Source organism: Corvus moneduloides, chromosome 9 (assembly GCF_009650955.1).
Source record: "Corvus moneduloides isolate bCorMon1 chromosome 9, bCorMon1.pri, whole genome shotgun sequence".
Lineage (NCBI taxonomy): Eukaryota > Metazoa > Chordata > Aves > Passeriformes > Corvidae > Corvus > Corvus moneduloides.
The window spans coordinates 1,883,684-1,903,790 of record NC_045484.1 but is presented as its reverse complement, the minus strand read 5'-3'; the positions used below and the strand labels follow the sequence as shown (position 1 = coordinate 1,903,790).

The following is a 20,107-nucleotide window of genomic DNA, read 5'->3' as shown; positions in this document are numbered from 1 at the left end:
ATAAATCTGCCTCCTCCCTTCAGCAGGAAGCCACAGGCACCCTTTCTGTCACAGAGATCTCACTGAATGCAAACTGGGTCCCATAGAATCACATCTTTACCAGCCTCAGTTTGTTCTTTGTTCCCAGCCTTCTTTTCAGGCCTTTTCAAAAGCCATCTTGTTTCAGAGTGCAGAGGGACTCAAAGGGAGGACTCCTCAAAGAGGCTTCTATCTGCAGAAGGAGTCTTGGCTTCAGAAGGAGTTAAGGAACTGAGAAAACCTCTCACTAGACCAGAGTTAACATCATAAGATTTCCATTTACTTGCAGCCAGTCTTAATTTCAGTACACGTGTATACTTTCATTTTTACAGTCTCATGAGAGAGAGTTTCACTGGTCTGCCTGTGAGAACATTGCCTCCAGTCACGGCTGGAAATTACAGGTTTTTGACACACAGTCCAAAGAAGCCAATGTTTCCATGAAGCACAGTCTTAATGAATTAAATGGGGACTTCCTGGATGGTGAGTGTTCACCCCAGTACCAGTAGGTATGAAGGGCTCTTCTGCTAAATGATGCTCTTTCCTCTGGAGTGAGTGCTCCTGGAAAGCAGAGTGTGCCTATAAAGCAGAGGATGGTCAGGGTGGCAGCAGGAGCTGGAAGGAGGCTGTGATATGGCACAGATTCCAGCATTCTCCCTTTGCTGATCCTTACATTACCATATTCATTTCTTTGAGTTGGGCTTGTTCCTTCTCCAAAACTCCTGAGTTTCATGAGCTCTCTTAACCTTCTCTAGGCCTCTACACAAGCTTAAGAGGGTCCTTAAATAACACCTGATTCTGTGATGTGACATGATGATGAGCCCCTCACCATTCCTGTGCTCTTACAAGTTCTCGTTTATAAGTGTGTAATTTTACCCTTAACTGTTCTGTATTTAAAAAGGTGTTAAGGTAATTATGAACAACTTTCATACATGCAAATCTTCTAAACCTCAAGATGAGATCTGCATGATATTATAGTGTCTTGGTTTAAAAGAGGTAGTGACCATTCTGGACACAAAACAGAAACAAAAAACCAAATGGATATGGGATAAAAACCATACCCAAGACACACAGCAGTTATTTCAAAATGCCTGGTTAAACAGATGACCTTTGGTTTTAAAAAGTAATTATCAAAAGCTCGTTTCATATGGGCTCCCTTCTCTTTCCCCCTTGTCGATGATTTGTATGTACTTCCATATTTCCATTATAAAATTGCTGGAGGGATATTGCTACCTATAATTTATATGTCTGGTGCACTTTGGTATTTTCGGTCTTTCTTCTTACATAGCTGAAGAAGTTTAAGCTGAAGCTTATAAATCACTGTGTGGTAAATTAAGTAGGGTTTTAAATAAGAGATTGTGGGAAAATGAGCTGAGCCTTCTTTTTCATAATCATAATCATTAAACTTGTCTGTGGAAGGACAGTGTTGCATGAATTAGGACAAATAACTCCAGCAGGCAGATCAGTGGTTATTGAATGTGTTGTTCAAACATGGGGTAGGATGTTTCACTGCTTTGAACTCTGCAGCATGCATCTCCAGTCCACTGAGCTCTTGGGGTGCATTGGCCCTCCCAGGCCTCCCTGGTCAGCACCAAACTGCAGCAATTGATGCCTCAGCTCTAAAACGCTGCTTCAATTCAGGACTTGCCCCTGCCTGGGAGGAAAGGGGAGAGTGCAGGTCTTTTTCTGTTGCTGAGAGTAGCAGAATGCTGCTCAGGACAGCTGGATAGGGAGGTTTGAAGTCCTTTCATGTTCTGATTTTAGGGTGCTTAAGCCTTGAACAAGCTACCTCAAATAACAGGAGCAGGTCTGTGAGCTGCCCATTGCCTGGTGGGGCTTAAAAAGGAGGTGGGGATTCTCAAGGCAGGTGGAAACCTATTTCTGCTGCAGTTGCTGTCCATGTGAAGAGTGATGGTATGAAAGGAGTACCAGGAGAGAGTTTGATTCATCTGAATTCAGGAACAGCGTTTGTTTCAGGCAGACAGAAAAAAAAAATATTTAGAAAATAAATGAGAACTGGTGTACACATTTCTTTTTGGTTGTGCCAGAAAATACACAGGACATTAATTCCTCAGTAGTCCAGCTATTAGAAGTAGTACTCTTCCTCATAACAAAATCTGATCAGTTTGCTAAGAATAAAATGCAGTGTTTGTGATGGCTTGCAGATACTCCTCTCTCATTTATAGCTCGTATGTTCAGGTCAGTCCTCTCTGCTAGACAGTAGAAGTTGTGAATGGCATGGCTGTGTGCAGTTAACTGTGGACTTCAGATGAATATTTAAAATAAGCCTGAAAGTACTGTGAACTTACTTTACTGCTGCTGGAGTTATCTATAATACTGCTGGCATTATCAGTGTCATGAAGGAAAGTCAAAACCAGACTTCTATTTTTCTAAATTTTCCTAAATTTAAAAGAAGTACATAAAGCCAAATAACTTGAAGTAATTGTTTTCCCGTTTGGAAGAAGGGTTTCTAGTGATGAAGCAAGATTCAGTCCTGCTGCAATTGTGACCTCTAGTGGGAAAAACCGGTTTGTTATCGCAATGATAATGCAGTGAACTGCAAAGTAATTCAGTGTTGCAATATTCATTATGTCTGATGTTGCAGCATTTCCAGCGCTCATTAATGGTACCATCCCTTCAAGGCACCATACTATAGATGTAAAAAATACAGTTTATTCCCAAGAAAGCTTCTGTAAAGTCTCAGCACATTTTTATAAAAGCTAGTTTTTATAGAAACACGGTCTCAGGCTTTCAGGAAGAGGATTGGAAAAACACTCAACTGAGGAAGCAGAAATTGCTTGGAGAACGTTGCCTTGTCAAAAGTCTTGCTGTTATCCCACAACAATATAATATAATTGCAGCATTACTTGTGTGCAAATCTGTTGAGGTATTTCTAGATACCAGCTCTGGGAGCCATTGTAAGGAAAGATTTATCATGCCATTAAAGAAGGCAAGAGGATTTGGAAAACCGAGGAAAACAGTCTGAACACCAAGTACATGGTACAGCAAATGAGAACTGGATGTAGTATTTTTCATATTTGGATGAAGACAAAGCTATTTATAATCTTAAATTATCAACATATGTAGGCTGCAGACTTTCTTTAATCTTCAAATAAATGTGTATTGTCCTTTGATTTCTCACTGAATGCATTTCTCTACATTGGTATTTCCAGCTTTTGCAAACCAGCAAGCAGCCTCTGGATACAGCTAGCAGCTTGTTTAGCTTTGAAATAGTTTTGACTTTTGACTAAATGCAGTAAAAGAAGGTGCCTTGTGTACTTGTGGGGTTGTCTTTGTTACATTTGGGGCTTATTTCACAGTTTGAGTATGAAAGATTGTGCATGATAAATCATAGCTAAACTTGCTTACTTGACCAAAATCCTATCACCTGGACTATTTATTACATTTTGTTGATGCCCTGCTCATGGCAATATCCTGCACTGTTTGTGAAAGCCAGCATTGACAAGCACTGAAACAACAGCGGGGACAGACAGCGTGTCACATCCATAGCACCTGACTCACTGGAGGCTCCCAAAGCCCCGAGGAGCCATCATCTCCCCCAGCATGGGAGTTTGGAAATGTGCCCCAAGGCTTTAATGAGCACCTGGGAAGTGTGGCAGGAAAAGGGAAGCATTCCCTAGGGACTTACAGCATTGGATTTCGATGCCACAAATGATAAGTATGAAAAGAGGTTCATATGCTGGGACTGATTGAAGTCTCTTCCCTCTTATTTTCAGGGTATGAACATAATCTTCCATGTGGCTTTGGCTCTTTTAAAGGTAAGTTATTTTTTTTTAATTTATTTTGTTTTATTAAACTAAAACATAGACGTACTCTTTATCTTAATGTATCATGTCTAAAGGACTAATAGTGGGATATGATTATAAAATAGTTATAAATTGTTGGGATATATTATAAGATAATAGTTCCAATAATAGTGGGATTTCTGTAGTAGGGAATGAAGGAGACACATCCATTATGGTAGAGGTGTCTTCAAAATTGTACTCATGATAGATGTTTTTATTAAACTTAATTATATCATAAAGCCTGTGGAACAAGGGGTGCAGTCTGAAGATTTAAATGTCTCAGTTACTATTAAGAAAACAATTCAGATTCATTTCACAGCATACCAATTTTGTGTGTGGGTTCTTTTGTATAAAACGTAGATTGATTGGTATCAAATGGATTTGTGACATTGAGAGAGGAATAGAAATCTTCTCTAATACTGGAACTTCTGTCTCTGGCCTGGACTCAGCATTATCTGGACAACTAAACCTGGCCCTTTGGCTGCAGCAAGGTGAGCTCAAAGTTAACCTGCCCTGGCCTCCACCAGCTGGCTCTAGTTCAAATCCAGCCCTCGTGCAAGCACACAGTAAGGAATTTGAGATGACACCCCGAGTTCAGTGATATTCCCAGGAAATAACTTAGGCTGAAGCTCAGGGTAGAATAACCTGTCACTGCTAACACAACCACCCCAGAATGGGGATGCAGACTAGAACCACTGGACTGTTGCTGGTCCTCCAGTGGGATTTCCTTGTCGTTTTCCTCTAAAGAGCAAACACCTACCGATTGAGTTCTTCAGCAATGAGTAATTCTCAGAGATTCAGCTTCTATGGCACAAAATCCTATGGCAGCAGTGCTCCACACTGGGAATATACATCCATATGCTGCTGCGAACAGAGCCATTTGAAATTTCCAAACATGTATATTGTCACAGAATCATAAAATCTCCTGAGTTGGAAGGGGGGACCCAAAGCATCATCGAGTCCAACTTGAGGGCAGGTGACGTCAGTGAAGTGCTGTGGTGTAGGCAGGAGCTAGTGTCTGTCCTTATGGTGAGGAAATGTCCAGCATCACCTGTGCTTTACACAGCTCCTGTGGACAATGGGGTCGTGACTCTCTACTTGAGTGCATGTATTTAATGAAGACTCCTATAAACAGGAGATTGGTTTAATATCTGTTTCCAGGGAAGTGCTCCTACACAAATTGAAATTTGTAAACAGGAGGGAGGGAAGTGTGTGCTCTTTTCTTCCTGTTTCATGTTTTATTTGCAGCTGTGAGAGCTTGTTAATATTCCAGTTTTCAAGGCCAGTATGAATAATGGGAAATCTGTTAGGTTATGCCATGATAGTGAGGAAGGGAAAGGAAGCACCCAGCCAACACCCAGCAGGTTGGCTACCATCATAGCAGGAACAGCTTCTGGGAAGAGGCAGAGGTACCAACTTATGGATCTTTAAACTAAAGAAGAGATAAGAGGAAGAGTACTTGCGCAGAGCTGAAGATGGCTGACCAGGTTTTCAGCAAAGGAGAACTTACAGTTCAATTTAGTTATGAAGGATGGCTTAGGGACCACCTGCTTTACATTTCCTGCTGCTGTCAGAGGGAAGGGTTGAACCAAGGTTAGCAGCAGAGCAACTGTTTAGAAAATACAACTTTGGAAAGAATTCATGGGTGTCATACAGCAAATAAGGATTTTCTTTCCTGTTGAATAATTAGCCCACAAGTGGTTCTTTTAACCACAAGTGTTCGGTCTTTTCATTTTATTATATACCCCATGACATGCTGCTTCTCCAGTTGAACGTTTCTGTTTGGATATTCCAGAGGAGGAAAATTCAATGAAATAATTTGTCACTCTTATTTATAAACATTTTCTAAGTGTAAGAGTTGGGTTTAATTCTGCTTGTAGCAGTTATAGCAGTTCTTCTTGTGTGTGCATGCTGTAGCTGCCTGTTCTAGCAGTAACAGACACTAAATAAATGGTAAAGGAGGTGTTACCCTGAGAAAGTATTTCTATAGTACAGCCAAAAACAAGTACAAAGAAAATTGAGGTAAGAAAGATAAGATTCTAAGTCAGAAGGAGTCACCTGAGAGCACAATTCCATCGTGGCATGGAGATGGAGCTGGTGCTTACATACAGTTGAATTAGCATTATAATTTGCTTTCAGCAAGAATTGCTCTTCTGTTAGGGAAGAAAATAGTTGAGAACTGAAGTATTTTTTTTCCTATTTATAAATGTGTTCATAATCTCTCCTAATCATTAGGAGCAAAGTGGTTTGGTGTACTGCTCTTTTCACGTTATGGAACCTGAGTATGCTGCAGAAAAACTGCCTTAAAAACTGTGTTTCAAACACAGTTTTTGTCTCTGATTTTTCTCTGATTCTGAAGTGAATGAAAACAACTCCTAAGGATTTGTTCTTCCTTAAAACAGAGCGATTATTCTCTCACCCACAATCTCTTGGATTATTTGAAATTTGGATAAGGGAATCCTTCATCAGTGGAATACTGGAGTCTTTATTGTGTAAATGCCGTTTTCCTTGCTTCTAGTGGAGTGTGTGCATCCAAATCCCTCATTAAATAGCAGTGGAAGAGAAGCTTTTATCTGGAGCTCTCTTGTACTCAGTGCTGTGTCTCACAGTTCCAGCTGCTGGTGCTCGCAGTGAATATTTGTTCGTTTGGAAATGACAGTGCCACTTCTGTGACCAGTTACCTGTGAAACCTTGGTGCAGCCATCCTCAGAAAATAAACATTTGAGACACGCAGGAATCCTTCCTCTTTCCTTCTCCCACATTCCGAGTGTGCTTGCAGCAATGAACAGCTAGAGGATTAAAGCTCTTTAGCTGTGAAAGCCATCGTTTGGGCATCAATCTGATTTCTTATCAAAGGGAAACAGGTTGTTTTTCTGTAGCATCCAAATGTGCTTCACAGCCTGCTCAGGGTCCCCAGCTGGTGGCACTGTTTTACACTGGGAGGCACTGGCTTGCATCACGTAGGGACTGCATCTGAATTACCCTTCAGGAACCTGAGCTGGGAGAAAATCTAATTCCTCACCTCTCATTTTCTGAGCAGTGGAAAATGTAGTGAAGCACTGGTGTGTGAGAAGAGCCCCGGTGTGGAAAAAGACAGCAAAAATCTGTGGTTTAAAACAACTCAACAAACAGCATTGATATTTTCATTTTAAAAAATCCCAATTAAGACAATTAATTGAGAATGACAGAGGAAAATCTACCATTCCAGCACCAGCATACTTCCTAATCCCCTGTGTCATCAACGAGTTTGTTTCTTTGTTGGAAATGAAAAGCATTAAAATCTTCACATATGCTAAGAAAAAGAAATAAATTCTAAGCTTTCTTTCCTATTTTAGTATTTCACAGAATCATAGAATGTCCTGAGCTGGAAGGGACCCCCAAGAACCATCAATGTCCAACCCCTGGCCCTGCACAGGCACCCCAACAATCCCACCCTGTGCATCCCTGGGAGCGGTGTCCAAACGCTCCTGGAGCTCTGGCAGCCTCGGGGCCGTGCCCATTCCCTGGGGAGCCTGGGCAGTGCCCAGCACCCTCTGGGGGAAGAACCTTTCCCTGATCTCCAGCCTGACCCTCCCCTGGCACAGCTCCAGCCCTTCCCTCAGGTCCTGTCCCTGGTCACCAGAGGGATTTCACTGGTTAATTCTTAAATCTTTTGTTTATGATCTTCAACTTGGCAAAACTAGCTAAAGGCACACTTTATTTCGGAAATAGCAAACTGAGGCAAGAATTAAAATACATGATTGTGTAGAATTCAGGCTCTGGATTCAATGCTCTTGTGGCTGCTAATTGCTGAAAAGGCAGGGAAGAGCACATGGTCATTGGAAATGCAAGAGTGAACAAGAGGCTTTTAAAGTAGGTCCATGTCCAAACCTTTCCGTTTGAGGGTTCATCTACTCACAGAGCGTGTGATTCGTAACATTTAAGCTCAATATTTGCCTTACTGAGGTTTAATCTGTGTGACTGTTACAAAATGTGTTGCTTAATGCTAGAGGAAAGCCCTAGTTATGATCAGGAGGGTTTATAATACTGAAAAGAAAATGGGGAGGAAATAGTGAGAAACATGCTTGTTACTGCTTGTGTTTTCCAGCCAGTGCTTTGTTATCTTACAGAGATTCACTTTGGTACCCATAATATCTTAAACCCATCACTTTTACACATCATCCCTTGAACTCAGGGCAGTGTGAGCAGCATTTTCTGCGGGGCTTGGGAGTTCTGACACTCCTCCTCTCTGCATGTTATCAGGAGATAACTGAGGATTGCACAAACGGGACAGTTGTGTTTCTTGGTTATTTCTGCTGGCACCTTTCAGTCTCAAAGCTCTCTGTGTCAGTCAGGGTCCCAGACACCAGGGAGCAGTATCCCAATTACAATGGCAGGGATGGCAGATGTAGATTTTAAAAGACAGTGTGTCAAAATTACCTTGGATAAGGAGGGTTATTTATTATCTTTATTTCATTCTGTATCTGGACTGAAAAGGACCTCCTGGGCTGAAGAACTGCTCCTCTGCTCTGTTGTGCCATTATGTGATGCAGCATCTATTTCAGAACCTGTGGCAGCAGCTTTCAGTGTTGCTGGTCGAAGGCCATTTCTCTTAGTCCTGACTAAATTTATTGCCGATCATTTTACCCTCAGCTACTCTTACATCAGCTTTGTCCTTCAGCTAAAAGAGTCCCCTTCCAGCACCACTCACACTTGCCTTTATCACCTTGAAGTGTTTATAAATAGTCATAGGTTGGCAAGCATAGTCCCGGAAGGGATGTCCTTGCTAAGAGGTGCTTACAGCTTCCTCTGGGACCTGACAGAACCTATCAGCAGCCAGTTTGAATATGGACAATTCTCTGAGCCACTTAAAGTTGTGACCGCCTCTGTGATCCACATTTAAGAATAGACAAACTCCCCCCCAAGCTCTCTCTTGTTTCCGGCGCTGGGACAGGTGGCTGCGGGGCCCGTGTGGGGGCCAGCGGGCCCGGCCAGGCCCTGCTTGGGCCAGGTCAGGCCGGGCCACGGCCATCCTGGGTCGATGGACCTGTTCCAGCCGTGGAACCCCCCCCACTGCCTTGCCGTGGGCAGCCGGAGCGGCTCGGCTCTCCCCCCTCTCCACTGCGATAAGAAAAATTCAACATTCCAGCTGCAAAGCTGCAAGGCCGAGGTGAGATTAACCCTTTTATTGCTGTGAAGAGCTGAAAACCTGAGGGAAGAGAAAGAGGAGATGCTTAAAGCTGAAAGTCTGTTGTGAAGCTATGATATATCAGAGTATCCCGTTGTAATTCCATGAAGATATGGGGGGTGGAGTGTTCAACTCGTAAGCAAAAGCACCTGCGCTGAGATAGGCAGATGCTGCCGCAGCTGTAATTTCATGAGAAGTTTGGACAGGGAGAGATGAACCAGATGAGGACTTTTGCTCCAAACGGGAAAGGAGAAAACCTCAGTCCCTAGAGATGCTCCCAGAGATAGTCCTAACGATGAAGATGATGAAGACCCTTTGCTCCCAGGGAAGGAGAAGGGCCTCTGTTTTTGTTTCTGAACGGCTCAACCTTAAAATTGTACCCCAAAAAACTTCAAGAGTGGACCCTCGAAAGCAGTTGCGGGAAAAGCTGCAAGTCGGGGGAAAGGACTCACACGCAGGCAGAGAGACTCCTCTTCCTAAATGGACTGAACAATATTTGGAAGTGGGCGGCTGTCTCGTTGTGATAATGTTTTCATAGCATGAGCAAGAAGAGACTTCTCTTTCTAAATGGACTGAACAAGGTTATTATGGAAGTGGTAAACAGACTGAACATCTTAAGGGTTGTCTTTTCACATTGTCAGCGGGAGAAGGGAGGAAGGTGGGGGGAGGAGGAGAGCTCTGAAGGTGGTATAATTTTTTTTTTTTCCTCTTTTAGGTCTGTTAATAAACTTTGTTATAGTCTTTCAAGTTTGGTGCCTGCTTTGCATTTCTCCTAATTCTTATCTCACAGAAGATAAACAGTAATGAGTATTTTGGACCAAACCACTACACTAAATTGGTGTTTCTGCCCGATTACAAACCGAACCCACGACAGATACCATTCACATGGTTTATTAAATAACCCAGTGTTCTCAGTGTTCTTGAACTCGGAGCATCTTGGCCATTCTCTTCTGCGTCACCTCCCGAGGTGACTGGATCTCTGAGAGAGGCCACATCACGTTTTCTGTATTCCTGTTGTGTTTCCTTATTTCTAAAGAATCTGTTTGTTCTGATAACTCTGTGTTGTGCTCTTATGCTTGTATGAAATACTAGTCCTGACTGACCAGAAGGTTCCACAAATACTGTTTCCCCACCTTAGAAAGGAACTTGTGTAAGAGCACAAATTTTCAATAAAATTGTGCTGTACTTCTGTATGCATTTACATTTCAATTCTTAAGGAACACACAATCAATTGTAGATTTTCTTTTTTCACTCTTTCTTCCTTGGGCAGACATCTGACCTCACCCCTCTCAGATTTTGCCCCTCAGTTCTCTCCTGAATTACTGCTTGCACCAGAACTTTAAAATCAGATCTGAAATTTTATTCTGTGTTCAAGGCACAATTCAAAAATTTCTGCTGGTGAGAAGCAGAGGTAGTCAGAGCAGTCATCTGTTTTTGAGCACCTTAGATCCTGCTGATCCTGGAGAAGTTCTACCCATTCCCTCAGGGATGTGTGGCTGCCAGTGGAAACTGAAGTGACCAGTGTGACATCCCTTGGGATTGTGCCTCCCTTTATCATCTGCTTCTGAAATTATCACTTGCCTCAATCTAGCCTGGGGCATTAATGTTTCAAAAGTAGTGTTGTCTTTTAAGGAGATGAAGAAGGAAAATCCCAAAGGGTTCAAGTCATCACAGCAAGTAAGGAAATCAGTTTCATCTGTCCTTTGAAATCAAGCAATAGAAGAAGAAGCTTAAGTTGAGCAATCAACTTCTTCCATATCTTACAGAAATTTTGTATAGTCTTACTGGCTAAACTTCTGAAGCCAGTGAAGATGCACCAGTGCTTGTTTTAGGTAAAACTCGTGTATTGCCAATGCAGATAATTAAAAATGTCAATTGTCTTTGAGTCAGGAATGAAATTGTGGCAATCACTGCAATTTTTTGAGAGGCATCAGATGAAAAGTGCACTAAGACTGTGGATAATGTGACTTAGGCCTTGTGTCAAAGAGTTAATATGGTTGGTTGGTTCTTGCTCTGTTCTTTCCTTGCATTTGCAATGGCTCAAGGAGCCTGAACTGATTTTTAAGTCAGCGCTGCTTTAAGCCAGTAGTTGATGAAGTGACAAGCAGGGCTCCTTTCCAGCCAGAGCTGGCTTTGGTTCTGGGTGAGCTGGTTTAGGCCACTCTGTAATTGCATTACATTTTCAAAAGGCTCTTCTCAAGAAAAAAGCAGAAATGTCCACATTAGAATCCAAGGCAAAAGAGATGTCGGGGGTTTTATATCCCCTTTTTTATAGCTTCTTCATGTAGCTGGTCCCAGGGTAAGAGCTGAGGGGAGAGGAGGATCCTGGCTCTTTGGAGCTAGAGATCAGAACCATCTGTTCTCTTGTAAGGCCTTCTGCATTGAGCAGAGCACAAGAAATTCAGGCTTTCAGAGGCTCTCAGATAACTGGTTTTGTATTTCTAGTTCCTAAATAGAAGATGTCCTTAAATTTTAAGTTTTGCTGGGCTGAATAATTCTTCCCCTAGACCCACTCACTCTATCCCAAAAACCTGTCCTGGGTGACTTGCTGGAGATGCTCTCTTTAGAAAGAGACATCTGTGCCTGAAAATGTCCAGAATCATCCAACTTCCAGACCACTGATTTTCCAGAATTAATATAACCAGTTTTCCATTTTTAAAACTCCACATTTATTTGTGTCTTGAAAATCCATCCTGTCCTGCTTAGTTACTCTCTTAGCCCATTTGATCTCCTCCTCACCCTTAAAATCAGTTCTGTTCCTGTTAGGTGAACGCTCAGCACAAGTTTTGAATTTTGAGGGTGGAGACATGCTCTCTTTTCAAAAAGAAGACTGATAGCAGAGAAAATAACATGAAATTTGTTGACCTGAATTTCTTTAGCAGCACTGAACCCTGATGCAGATATTAATGACTCCTCCTGTTATATCATGTGTTGGTAATTTCTACATGTTGGAAAGTGAAGATGGTGTTTTTAGGGTTACATACAGTTCTGACTGAAACTGTGATGTTTATTATTATTTTTAATATCATTTAAATAGAGTGTGGATATCTCATGTACCTAGCAAATCTTAGTATTCTGTGGGAAAATATTTTCTCCAAGTATGTAATTGAAGTGAATGAAAACATCCAAATTGTCATTCCAGCCCAGACTTGTACTGGCCTGTCTACCCCAGTGTTTCACTGCCAGCAGCAGATACAGGGGAAAGACTTCTAAGAACAGGACATTAATACTCTTTTCTTTTGCCTCTGGCAATTTATGTCTTGAAAAAGAGAGAAGAAGAAGGAGAAAGAAGTGGTATCTCGTGTTTAATAATTCTGCACGGATTGTTATTCGGTGGCTTTTTTTGTTGGCTTTTTGAACACGTCAGTGAGTAGCCCCAGAGACTTTCCCAGTTCAATGATTATTTTGTTTGCTTTGGATCTGCCACCTGTGACTTTCACATAAGGTTCTGTGTCATCAGGCAGTTTGGACACATGGTATCTCTTGACTTTCTCCACACCACTCAGGACTTTCAAAGTCTACATATCCCTCATCAATTCCTATTTTCCAGGCTTAATAATCATAGTCTGGTTTTATCTCCTCCTTTGGAAGCTTCTGATTCTCTCTAAATACTTCTCCATCTCTCTTACCTCCTTTTTGAGATGGAGGGACCAGAGTAATGCATGATACTGGAGGGGAATCGCCCATGAAGTTCCACTGGAGAACAATGGCGTTCTCTGTTTAGATCTCTGTTCTCTTCCTGTTAATTCCTACCATCTGATGCATTTTGTTGGTCTCCACTGTGCACTGATCTGATGTTTTCATAGAACTCTCCACAGTGAGTCCCAAGCTTTGTTCCTGAGTAGCAACTGTCAGCTCACAGTCTATCCTTTATGTGGAAAATTGCTGCTGTTCTCCATGTGCATCCATTTAGATTCATCTGCATTGACTTTCCTTGGCTGTTCTCTTGCCCAGTCACTCAGTCTTTTATGACCCTTCTGCAGTTCTTTATTGTAACCCCTGGTTTTAAATCCCTGAATAATTTAGGAGCATCTGCAGACACTGTCATCTCATCCTTCACCCTCTTTCCAAGCCATTTAAGAACAGCCCAACCAGCATGGATCACTGCTGGAATCTGCCATGGAAATTAGTTGGTTTGCTGTGTTCTCTTTGCTAAATCCAGATTACACAGTTGTAATTAGCCCTGAAGAACAGAAAGGACAGAGTAATTTCTGATAAGAGGTGAAGTTCTTACGGTGGCCGTGATGTCACTCATGGATTTTCAGAGCTGTTCTGGTGCTGGATGTCTTATCCTTTTACAGGAGCAGACTTGAAAGATAACTTTTTCTTTTTTCTTCCTGTTTTAGTCTATTTAGCTTTTCATAGTCATTTTTGCCACTAAAATACAGAGATTTAATATTTTAAAATACAGAGAGTTGTAATGGACTGCTCGTCAAGATCCTTGATATCTTGGTACAGAATATAGATAATTTCATGTCATATCCTGTATGGTTTTATTTACTTTGAGACTATTTTGGCATTAGTTTCTTCTGAGTTCAGGGAACCTCAGCTGTGTAAGTCTGAGCAGCTCTGAACTGCATCAGAACCGTGTGAATGAACAGGCATTTCATGGATAGGAAGGCCAGAAACAGAATTTAACTGCTCTTAAAAGACCAGAGAGTCCATGATGTGGAAGTCAAAGCACCAGTAGTGTGTGTTTATCCTCAGACTCTATCTTAGTTACTGCCTCAGTTACTTAGTTACTACCTTTTGGGCCGTCTTTAGTTTTTAGGCTCACTTCAGTCTGGCCTTTGTGAAGAATTTGGGACGGTAATCCAGTGGAATACATGAAGGGAAAAATCACGATTCCTGGTCAGACGTGGATAAAAATAAGGTGTAGTGTTCAGTGAGAATGTGGAAATAAATAAGAGTGGTAGGAACCATAAAAATCTGAATGATGGTTCACTGTTACACTATGTGAAAGGAGTTGCTGAAAAACATGGAACAGTTGATTTCAGCTGATAATTAAGGAGATTTTTTGGTCAAGCCTTGGAAATTTTTGTATTTGAGACCTCTTCTAAAAAAAATCCAGGCCTGATGTAAAAACTATAATGATGGTAGTAGACTACATCTCTTGGGAAGCTAATCCTGTAGTTAATTTTCCTCATTCCTAAAAATTTGCGCCTCATTTATAACCTCAACTCATCTGGTTTTAACCTCTAACTATTGGATCCTATTACAGATTTTTAGACTTAGAGACTTTATTTAATAATCAGTTAATTCCATTTTTCATAAGCCCAGACCTTACCCAAAATGAACCAAACCTGAATTTCTGTAAGGATCAGAGCTATTAGCTGATTAAAGTCTGACTTACACAATAAAGAATTAAAGGCTTTCTACACTGTTGGTGCTGTGAATTTTCCATCCTCTTGCCTGTTTTGCCCCCAAGTCACTGGTGACTCTGTGCCTGATCAGTTCTGTAACTTCCTTCCCAACACCCACAGCTGTAGTGCTCTTATTTCATCCTTTTTAATGTTTTAAGCAAAGTTTTCATTCACATCTAGAAGCAGAACCCGATGTTTCTAGGATATCACGCTTACCAGCATGAGTCTAAAATAGAATTCAGGAATAGGCAAAGCTGCTTCCTTTCCTTTACACCCTTTCCCTACAAACACGTGGTCTAGGGCTGTAACCTGTGGTGGGTTGGGTGCTGGGGTGTTCCCTGTGGGCAGGGTCACAGGCACAACAATAAACCCCAGTCTCTGGAGCTGCGTGCGGATGGAGCTTGGAAAGAATGGGAGCGTTCCCATCACAGCCTTGGCTACAGTCTTAAACTGGAATGAAATGTGTGTTGGTTGTGGGTTCTTTGTCCTGAAGAGACTCATGGATGGCTTCTGTCCACAAGGCCCTCAGCGAGTAGCTGAACCTCAGCCTGGCAGAATTGCAGTAGCCTTTGCAGATTTCCATCTGCAAAATGATGGTTTGCAGCCTGAGGGGATTAAATCAGCTTTCAGAGCACCGTCTGTGCTAAACAGCCTCTTCACTACTGCACATTTGGGGGGGTTTAGTTGAGTCAATCCTGTGTCGTCATCCTCGAGGCCTCACTTGGCACCTTGTGTTGCCTTTGACCTCTGACTCCTGCTTTAACGCTTTTCCCAACTCCTTCATGTGTCACCTCAAGCCAACAATATGTGGATGATTTTAATATTTTAGCTACTCACTAACATGTTTATTTTAAATCATTGACCCCATCCTATGGATATTTACTTTGTATTAGTATTTTAAGTAAATATGGGGTTTTGTGATATGTTAGACAAATGATTTTTAGAATTCAAATATACATTTACAGAAGTGTTTGCCATTAATGTGGTTTAGATTTTTAGAGCTACTCACAATGTTTTAAATTACAAACTTTATGTTGGAAAGGTGGAATATTTCTGTCCATTCCGATTGGAAATGGGTGTTGTTCTGTTACATACCCCATTCTATAATGAGGCAAATCAAAAACGAAGGAGCATAAAGACGTGCTTTCTAAAATCCAGACCTGTGACATGGAGCAGCACCTGCCTGGCTGCCTTTAGCAGATGGCAGAGGCACGTGGGCTGTTTCCTGCACAGGGTGACGGCCAGGCAATTCCAGGTGTGACATCATTGCATTTGCCTTACAAATGTGCAGTAGTTTTCTAGAATCCATTCAAACGCATGTGCTGACATCATTCCCTCTCTGCCCATGGGCTCCGGATTTAGCAGTGCCTCCTGAGAGCACGGCGCTGGAAGTGATGGTTTTTTGAATGGCTTCATTTCGTGCAGCACAGGCGGGCTGTGGCTTGCCGGGCTCTCCGGAGCCGTGCGCTGCTGCTCGCCGCCTGCGCATCCCCATTGCCTGGCCCCTCTCCGGTCGCCATTGGCGAGGGGAGGGTGTCCTGCCCTACCTACACCGCGTCTTGTTTCATCATTCGGAAGCAGACTGAATGTACAAGTGATTGTATGGGCTGGGAGGCCGATCCCTCCCAGCTGCGGAGCGTACAAGGATGCAGCTGATGCGCTGTGGGCTGGGATTCAACAGCCCAAGCCCAGCAGAGAACTGATGGAGGGTGGCAGGGTGGGAGCCCGGCTGTCCACGCTCGCCATTGGTTTCTTATTACGGCATTCTCCCCCGAGAGGCTCCCGGTGCCCAGGCACCCCCTCCTCCTCCTCCTCTTTCTCCTCCTCCTGCTCCCAGCCCCCTCTTTCCCACCCCTTCGTGTCTGATGCTCAGCGAGCGGCAGCGCTGGTCACGGAGCAGGGATTGCAATGAGCTCATCCTTTTCTCTGTGCAGCCTCACCACTGCCCGGGCTCTGCTGCCCTTCCTGCCGCCGCACCCGGCTCCCGCACACCCCCGCGGGCACTGAGCCCCCACAGCTCGCCCTTGCTTTGCTCCCAGCCCAGCTTCCCTGTGCTCATTCTCTGCCATTTTCCTGCTTTTTATGTGCATTTTTAGATCCATGTTTTCTCTGGTTTATTTTTCAAATCTCCTTCGGACTCTGTCTGAGCCAGCACGGTGGATCATATTTTTCCTCGATTCTTAGCAAAGATGCTTTTCTCCTCCTGAGAGGCTCAGGGGCGTTGCTGGAGCAGCCATCCGAACCCATTCCAGAGACTGGAGGCTGGCTCTCCTAATCTTGCACTTTCGGAAATTGCCGTTCACAAAGCCCGTTCTTCTCACTCTGGATACTTACTACTTACTGCTCATGGAAGAGGGGGTACCTTGCAAAAGCCCGGCTGCCAAGCTCACCCCACCTGCCAAGAAGTCCCAGGACATGCACGACGAGAGGAGCAAGCTGGTGAATGAATACGCGTGTCGGGTGCTGGAACTTCTGGGAATGGGGCATCGCCTCTTTGTGCCTCGGCTGCTTGCGGTGAGATCACCTTTTCATGAAATTAATTCCTTGGGAATTTGCCATTCTCCCTCCCAACCCTGCCTCTGCCCCCAGGAGGGATGAGAGGGCTCTTATTTTTTTCTTCTCAGCTTCTCATAATCCATCTCCTAAGCACCAAGTCCTGCTTTCTCATGTTAGCTCAGGGAGGCTGGACACTAGTCCTGCTAATGGGGACCAGTGCCACTCCTTTACTAGCTTGAAGGATCCTCGACCTGGGCTGAATTATAAAAAAACATCTTCCCTAAATCCTTGAGTGCTTTTGTTCTCAGTCCTATAACGATTCCAGATAAGCAGTGTGCCCAGTCACCTTCTAGGTACTGACGCAAAGTGCATTAATGCTCAGCATTTCAGATTTTATACTTTGGACATCACAGGCTGGCTTTAAAGACTCATCAGAAATGAAGCTGTGTTGGTGCATTGTGGCTTTCGGCTGTTTGTGTGTTTGGTTTTGAAAAGGCAGTTGACAGTATGTAAAAAAGTTGAAAATACCTGTGTAGAATGATCTGGGAAATAAATTGTTAAGGGTGTTTTCATCCATCATAGCAGATTCTGTCTGTGTGGGGGGTGCCCGCAGTTGGTGTGCCATGTTGTGGCACAGAGAACACGCTTTTATCATTTCTCCTGCTGTACGAAGCAGCCTCAAACCCACAAAACCATGGCAAATCCGGGAGTCAGTGCCTAGTCCTGTCTGGGTCTGCTCAGGGTGTTGTAACCACGCCTGGCTGCGGCTCAGAGCATCGCTCGGAGCATGGCCTGGCACGCCAGAATGGCATTTTTGTGTGATCCGTGGGAAGACAGTCCTTGCCTGATCCCCCTCATTTCCTGTGGTGCCTCTCCTTTATTCCCATACCTGTATTGTGGTTATACACAGTGACCTGTGCAGTGTTTTCCTACTGCTGAGTCTGTCTCGGAGCTCCGCAGTATTCCCAGAAATCCATGTGCTCTGCATGTTACAGCCTGTTCAAACAGTACAAACAGTGTGGGGGGTTGGACCACCGTGTCCCTGCACCGGGAGATGCCAAATAAAAATCAAAAATCCACAAACTCCTCGGTCACTACAGTGCAGCTGGATTTGGGCATCTAGAGTCACTTGTAGAATTGAGTCCAGTCCCTGATGATGCGTGCCTTGAGCTGTTGGGTGTGTTATCATTATTCCAGCTATCTCCCAGTGTAGCAAAACACTCCTCCTGCTGCTGGCTTCTTGGGCAAGGGCTGCCAAATCGCTCTGAATAGTGCTGTGATGAGCTATAAGGAAAGCAGAGACAAAACCACCTTGCTCTTTTTCACTTGCCTCAATCAGGCTTTGTATCTGGCCCTCCAGGTGGAGAACACCAGGCAATTTCACATCCCTTATCTTCCAGGCAGTTTGGCTTTGCTGAGTGGTGTAGTAATGTTTATTAAAAAGGAAAGAAAGAGTGTGAAAAGGGCAAAATAATACAAATAGGGCTTTGCGTTACGAGAGAGACTTGACTTGCGGAGTCAATGTGATTCCCTGTCAGGTTTTATTAGCTGAGTATACCTCTCCTGACATGCATCCCTTTTGACACACACCCTTTTCAGAAAGGAGAGACTGTGTTCTGATAATATGTTAAAAATGAGAAGTCTCTGAGGACCAAGAATTTGTACTTTAATCAGAACTGAATATCCTTCAAAACATCAGTGTTTCATAAAATTCAGAACTTTTTTTTGTTTCCCAGTGTGCATAGCTTCTGTCTCTGCTGTGCTTTTGGGGATAAATGCCTGGGATGGGTAGAGTATGTGTCATTGCAGTGTTATGTGATAAATACAATCTAGAACCTTTATGCCAGTCTTAGAAAAATTCTGATCACCTCCTCACCTGAGCACACTTTCGGGCAGGTAGAACAGCACCCGTTCTGGGGGGTTTACACCCAGAATGGGTGAAGCCAGGAGATTTTCTTACCCACCTGCATCAGTTCTTTATGTGGCAGAATGAACTTTGCCACGTAAGTTTGGAGCTACAAAGAAAGGCAGGGTTGAGGTGTTGAGCAGAGGGATATCACTGAGTGTGCACAAGATCAGTGCTGTATTTGTGGGTCCAAACTCTCGGCCCATAAACCCAGAGGTGGTTTTTTTCCTACAGCGTTTTTGTACCAGTGTGTTACAGAGAGCATGGATTTTATTTAGGAAGAGAAGTGTTTGATATTATAGCTGGACAGAAGAGATGCCAGCAAAGGAGTTGTTTGTTGTATTGCTCTAGAAGTGTGTTCTGATGTTACTGCAGCACACAGTTTTGTCCACCACACTTCCCCAGGCCTGGAGCCCGAGTTTATCCAGCCCAGAAGGTCGGAATCATCCTCTGGGCCATTGAGCAGCTGCCAGGTCTGTGGCTCATGTTAAAGGGCAGCACAGAGCAGTTGTGCACCACGCAGCACTGCAGTGTGGGTTAGGAATCAACAGCTTGTGTACCTTGATTTCATACTGCGTCCCTTTTCCAAGGAGTTAAAACCACATCTCTGTGTTACAGGCATTAAACACAAGTAGATACTTTTCTATTATATGTATTTATGTATATAAATACTATGTTCTGAAAAATTGGAGGATACTTACAAACATTTTGAATTTTCCAGAAGCAAATTGGATAGTAAGGCATGGCCAGGTTCTTTTCAGTCTTTAACTTCTTGCCCTCATTTCTGCCACGTTTATTAAAGTGTAAAACAGGTGGTTTATGCTCACTGGCATTCTACAGAAATGTAAACATATACCTAAAATTCGGTGGAAATTAGTAATTTTTATCTGTTTGTATGAAGGAGGAAGAACTAAATTAGGGAAGTGCAGTGTGGTTCATCCAAAATTTCTTGTGCTGCGTTAGTTCCCAGGTGGGAATAGGAGTTTTGGTTGAGAGGGTCATTAATAAATGAGGCTGCAGAATTAGTAATTGAAGACAGAGAAATTAAATTAAAGAAAAAAAAACCAAGGCTTTTCCCTTTGCCTTAATCACAGTTTCCTACATATTTTGGGGAAAGTAGTAGGAACATTATTTACTAAAAAAAAAAAAAAACAAAAAAACGTTGTTGAAGTCTCTTAAATTCTGTTCTTACTTTTTGAACTTTTGCTGTTTTTCCAAACGTTACCTTTAGATTTGAAAGCTTTGCCAATACTTTCAGGAAAGGGCTTGTCCTTATTTTCAACTCATCTATTTAAGATAATTTTATGACTATATTGAAATACTTAACTCATGTGGTAAGGACATTTGAGAACAT

General features: G+C 43.0%; 1 protein-coding gene across 8 annotated transcripts in view; it reads left to right on the top strand.

Moving 5' to 3' along the window:
• Positions 1 to 20,107, top strand: part of RABGAP1L (RAB GTPase activating protein 1 like) — a 248,590-nt gene that overhangs the window by 160,513 nt on the left and 67,970 nt on the right. For 7 of the 8 annotated variants that reach the window (XM_032118240.1, XM_032118239.1, XM_032118234.1 and 4 more), the window contains one exon: positions 3,753 to 3,794. In XM_032118240.1, coding sequence (XP_031974131.1) covers positions 3,753 to 3,794 — 42 coding nt within the window. Of the gene's footprint in view, positions 1 to 3,752; positions 3,795 to 16,202; positions 16,866 to 20,107 lie in introns of those variants that run through there. The other variant, XM_032118242.1, reaches the window with a different exon arrangement.